This window comes from Nanorana parkeri, unplaced genomic scaffold (genome assembly GCF_000935625.1).
Source record: "Nanorana parkeri isolate BGI_ZX_2015 unplaced genomic scaffold, ASM93562v1 scaffold280, whole genome shotgun sequence".
Classification (NCBI taxonomy): domain Eukaryota; kingdom Metazoa; phylum Chordata; class Amphibia; order Anura; family Dicroglossidae; genus Nanorana; species Nanorana parkeri.
The window spans coordinates 1,246,037-1,251,853 of NW_017306548.1; the positions used below are offsets into that span (position 1 = coordinate 1,246,037).

Sequence of the window (5,817 nt, forward strand, 5' to 3'; positions counted from 1 at the left end):
TATTATTTCAGCAAGCTGTTCTATACAGCGATCTTGTGATCTTTAATTGTACTCAGAATGGAAATAAAAACTTATCACAGCACACAAATGGGCCTCCTTATAGTGTCTTAGATATAAAATCGCTGCCTTTAGCAACAAATACATCCCCAGCTAGAATCAAATTGGTGACCTGAGCGACACAGACACTTTAATTCAACAAGCCAATAGAGTTGGGTTCCGATAAGATTGTTGCAGTACTTGTACCTCTTCATACAAAATATTGCATGGTCGGGATATTGGCACTCTGGAGAATAAAATAATGCCATAGTACTACCGTATACATCCATTTTTTTTTTATGTCACTTGTGACATTTCACTACAGTAATAAAGTTTTTTTTATAGGAGGGGGAAAAAAAGTGCAATGGGGACACTGTCAGACACCACACACTGTGCATTCAGCTGGTGTGTCAGGATGATCAATGCATATAGCATAATCAAAGTGAAGATTTAGCCAGAGTTTTGGCAATCACTTCTGATCAAATATCTGCATGAGCATCAGATTTGAACCACAACAAAAAAAAAAAATGTTTTTACCTATGGCAATATTTTAATTGGTGAATCCTTGGCTCATACACATAACACAAATTGCATAAGAACGTGGCAAACGTGTATTTCCCCTCAATGTTGCCGATCTCCCGCACAACACAGCAGGGGCAGCGACCGTCAGGAGAAAAGCATGCTATCGGCCTCTGTTTGACCGCGCTAGTTACAGAGCCACTAACTCGGCTTCGATCAGGGCCTATACATCCATTTTAAATACAACCCACTACTCACCTTACTGATGCTGAAGTTATTGTTATCGTAATGCAGCCGATGGAGGTAGAGGTGAGAGGCGGTGGTGTAGGCAAGCCATGACCCACATCGGGAGATACAGCTACATCGTATATTTTCAGATCCCTAAACAGAGACAGCAAGTGATGGGTCAAGTCCGGTATCTTCAAACAGTTCCAATCATTAGGTAACATGGATGTGGAACTTAGGTTAATGAGGTTCTTAAACAGGTAACGTTTTACACATGAAGAGGCTGTTTGAAGGTTTGCAACCCTTAAAAAAACTGAATCTTTAAAGCTGATCTCCATACAGATATAAGTACCGGAATCTGACTAGATATCAGCCTCTCAGCCCATATACCGCTTTCACTGGTAGAGGAAGTAGCAGCACAAAGAGCCAATCGCTTGTTTTGCAGTGCTCATGTGCTAACAAGTGACATGCTGATAGGACCAGAGAGCAAAGTGACAGAAAGATGTGCTCATCGGTCTGCTGCTTCTCCTTTCACTGTCCAATCGGAGGTTGTGGGAGGGACAAGACCTGTAAGTGTTACTGAACGCCAAAGAATCAAATACCCTCCCTTGCTAAACAAGATTGTGTGGCAGAGCTGTGTACCTTTCGGGACGGGCTGGACATAATTGCAATTTTCTGGCAGGTAAAACAGCTCCCTCATATGTATTATATGTGTGTGCGTGTGTGTATTTTGAGGTTTGCTCCATTTGCATCTGTTGTGTCCTGGTACAATGAAAGTCAGGGCAGGCACATATTCTGAAAAGCAGACCAGGGAGAGGGGTTTATGTCAGGCTGGCTATTACTCACTATGACCTGGCCTGACCCACCCCTGCACTCCTCCTAGAGTATAAGTACTTGCCCTGAGCTCAGCCCATCTGTTATTTTGCTTTAGTGCCGAGGACTTAGGTTTTACTGGAACAAGAGTCAAGGGGAAATCTTGCAATGGGGACATCCTGACTGTAATTATACTTTAAAGCTTTCAAAGAACCACTTAAAGGTACATCCTGTTGTAATGGAACTCCAGGCTAAGTGCACAGAGTACCCATTTCCAAACAGTGCTTTCATTCCCCTTGCTAGCACTATGCTTTCTGGGTAATAACAGCACAACAGTAAATACTGTATACCATAATGATCTGTTTTATAGCTTACTGTCAAAGAATTCTGTTTAGCTATCCAAGCAGGTGACACCACTTTTTCCTTTTCCAGCTCTGCTCTTCCTGTGTCACCGGACTGTCCATTAGACAGTGATTTAGTGTCATCTCAATGCTGATTTGTTGCCCAATAAGCAGCCAGTGACGAAGCTGAGGAAGGCAGGGATGAGTAAATCACACATCTCTATCCTCCTGTCTGCTTTGGCAGATGAAACAGTTCCCATTAATTGTGTAATCACCGTTTTGTTAGGCACAAACAGTGCAGTGACAGTGATTGATATGACGCACCTTTCTCTTCAGCTGTAGAAGGAGCTCCTCTTCTTGTTTCACAGGAAGGATATCGCCATCTTTCCCTAACACAGAACAGAACACAAAGCTTACAATACTGCAAAAACACTTTGAGAAGTCTTCCACTTTTCAAGGACTTTACATTACGACCTGAATACAAAATCCTGTCCTACTGACTGCTAAAGAGAACCTGTACTATGCCCATACCAGGAAACGGAACGGGTTAGCTGGAGAGGAATGATGAGGGTCAATTCAGTTCAATTAACAAAAAGCATGAACACAAGGAAATGTTTATCAGATCTGAATATATCAAATCTCACTGGGATCAGCGAAAAATAACTGTCCCCTTTTTTAAAATTATTATTATAAGCACACCTAGGGCTTGTTCACACCAGTGTATTGCAGTAATGTGCGGTAAAACGTGTATGTTACTGCAATGTGGATTAAAGGAGAACTATGGGGTCAGGGCTTTTCCCCATAGTTCTCCTTAGGGTAACGGGAGGACACAAACTATCGTCCTCCCGTTACCCTAAGCTCAGTATACTGGTAGTCAGAGCGGATCCCGACACCGATATCCGCCCAGCTGCGTGAGTGATAGCTGGCTCTGCCTATCTAGAGGCAGAGCCAGCTGTACCCGCCCCCTCCCCCGTCCGTTCCGCCCGTCAGCGCTGGCGGATCGGGGAGGGGGGAATCCAGCCCCTCCCCTGTCACGGCAGAGAGCCGTGACAGGATCGAGAGGTGAGCGAACAGTCTCATTGTCACAGGTCGGCTAGAACTATGAGGTGAGTGAAAAGCACGCCCCTCATAGTTCTCCTTTAAGGCAACATCCACTCGGAGTGTTATGGTGCCATAACACTCAATGTACCACAATGTGCATTGCAGTGATTTAAAAACCACACCATTGTATAAACTTGTGTGTGTGTTGAGGTGCTTTAAATGTATTGATTTTGAATTAGCTGGCTAACGCAGCATGCCTCAATGCAGAGACGCAAGCTCTGCAATATTCCCTAGTATGAACAGGTCCCAAAGGTTCAGGTACACAGGAGTTTTTTGAAACGCAGATTCCCATTTAAGTCAGTGGTATGCATGACAGCTCTGAGGCTGCGTTTGACCTGATTTGCATAGTGTAATTTATGGATGAAAATAGTCCTATGTGTTTGTGTTGAAGGCAAAGCAGGCCAAATGCAGCCTCTCTCTGTGCATTGGTATGTAGCTCCATTGTAAGCCATTCTTCGACAGCAATGCCTATGCCTAAGGCACAACTGATGAAGAGCATCCTACGTGACCCCCGAAACATCGCAATAAGTAGGTTTTGCACGCACGTCATTAAATAGACGTATTCTATCCTTGAAGTGCTGGTATCCATATTTTTCTATATTACTGGACGGTGGCCATCCGTCGACTACCGATGCACCCACCTTACTTTCAATGGATGAGCGGTCAGGAGTACAATGGGTACATGGACTGTAACTGTATATGGGGTAGGAGTCAACATAAATGGTGGGGGTTGACCTATGGGAAAGGAATCAACGTATCTGCCCGCCTTTGTTGCACTTCCCTGCCACTTCATTCACCGAACAGCACTTGTGTAACGTTTTGACCATACACTGCGTACACAAAGAGATAAGTATTCCCCAGCTGGTTGCTGGCAATGAACACTGAATTTTGAAAGGTAAGGCAAAGAGTTACATGCTACCCTATACCCAGAAGGTGTGGGCTTTACCTGGGGCACCATATGGTAGCAAGAGAGCACATGTGCGGTGTACTGGCTTCCTGCAATGCCTGCTATCCAGTGCATCCGCTACTGGCATTGTGTAGCAGGGGTAGGCAACCTTGGCACTTCAGCTGTGCTGAAACTACAAACCGAATCGTGCCTCTGGGAGTCTTGCAATGTCTCATGGGACTTGTAGTTCTACAACAGCTGGAGTGCCAAGGTTACCCTTCCTGATGCTTACACTAACCCCTCACCGTCATGTAACAGGCCTCAGTGCTGGTAAGTGACTTACGTGCCCAGAGCTGCAACATGGCAGAAAAGAGTCTCAAGCTTCCCATACCAGACATTTTACTTTGTTCCGGAGGGTAAACAGGGCGCTGGGGAACGAATATGAGGGGAAAAGTACAGGTTCTCTTTGACTTATTGTGCCATCTTTGCCTTCTAATGATCCCCTTTACCCATACCTGATTGATCAGTCTGACCCAGACGCCACAGCTCCAGATGATCGGGGAACTGGAAGAGAAGCAATCGGGAAGCTTGAGCGCAAGACACGAGATGGTGCTGTGGAGGGGAAAACACGCTTGTTAATATGCCATCGTCATAACACTCAAACTGGCTTTTCAACATGAATTCAGATTTGGTCTGGCTGCCAAAACTGAGCATAAGTCAGGTCAGGAAATTTGATTTTTAAAGTTTATTTAAACTAAAATGTAATATATTGCAATTTAATAGTCCTTTAATTGTGGTGGCTGCTTCACCTAGTGATCCTGCCAGTAACAGAATTGCTGCCCTAGGGTGACAACACTCACTGTATTATATATCTGGAGGAGTAGCATTGTCACCCTAAGGCAGGAATGTGTGTTAGGAGTACAAAACACCTCCCTTTTCATCTCAATAACATAGGGGAAGATGTTCTGGGTTTCACAGAAAAAACTTAGATGGGGCTTATAACATTGCATGGGATTTCAGTGCAGCATTGTCAGCTTCCTACAGAAAGTTAGGAGCTCGCTGATATCTGACGGGACCAACAGGTATTTCTTTGCATTCATGGAACAGATGTTCCGAACATGCTTTCAATGGTTTACTTTAAGGGAGAAGATAAAAATTCATTGTTAGAATGTACAAAGACTTCAATGTGCTTGGTCTAACGTACCTTTCTCCTTCCGTGAATCAAAATTACTTCCCCTAGAGCTCGCTCGTGTGGTCTAAAGCCTAGTGAAAGATCATGGGCTGACTAGAAGGAGCGTTGTAAGCGCTGGCCACCATTAGAGACTGCAGAGAGTCTATTACCTTTATTCAAATGGATAAGGTCTTTCAGGTATGCAGTGATAGAAAAGGGTCAGCAAAGCACAATCACTGTGCAGCATTGCTATGCAGGATACCAGCACATACAATAAGTATATATGGCTGCCCCCATGTGAAAAACATAATTACAAACTATACACAGAAATTAGTTCTATTTTAGTTAGATGTGGAGCTCGGTTGGCTGAGGCAGCCCCTGTCTTACATATAAAATACCTGTTGATCCTGCCAATGTAGTCCTCCTAATGCAGCTTCCTTTGATGGAGTGGCAACTATGCTGCACTGCTCCTGAATTTAAAAGCAGAGTTACAACCCTGATGTACGCTGTGCTTGCTTATGTCACAGTGGTATGGACACTTTATGCAGGGGGCGTGGCTATGAGCATTGTCACTGCTGATATAATATAATAAGCCTGTAGCTTGTCAATCAGCACCAGACCATGCCTATTCCCACCCACTGCTTTCTGGATTGGATGAGCTGTTCCTGTTGTTGAAACCCTCACACTGTGAGCTGCAGTGTCTCGGGGGGGGGGGGGGGGGGGGG

At 44.6% G+C, this 5,817-nt stretch overlaps 1 protein-coding gene across 1 annotated transcript in view; it reads right to left on the reverse strand.

Annotated features, from left to right (window-relative positions):
* Positions 1 to 5,817, reverse strand: part of UTP4 (UTP4, small subunit processome component) — a 31,620-nt gene that overhangs the window by 10,460 nt on the left and 15,343 nt on the right. The window contains exons 9-11 of the mRNA XM_018557327.1: positions 4,437 to 4,533; positions 2,259 to 2,323; positions 814 to 936 (exon numbers count right to left, since the gene is read on the reverse strand). Coding sequence (XP_018412829.1) covers positions 814 to 936; positions 2,259 to 2,323; positions 4,437 to 4,533 — 285 coding nt within the window. The remainder of the gene's footprint in view (positions 1 to 813; positions 937 to 2,258; positions 2,324 to 4,436; positions 4,534 to 5,817) is intronic.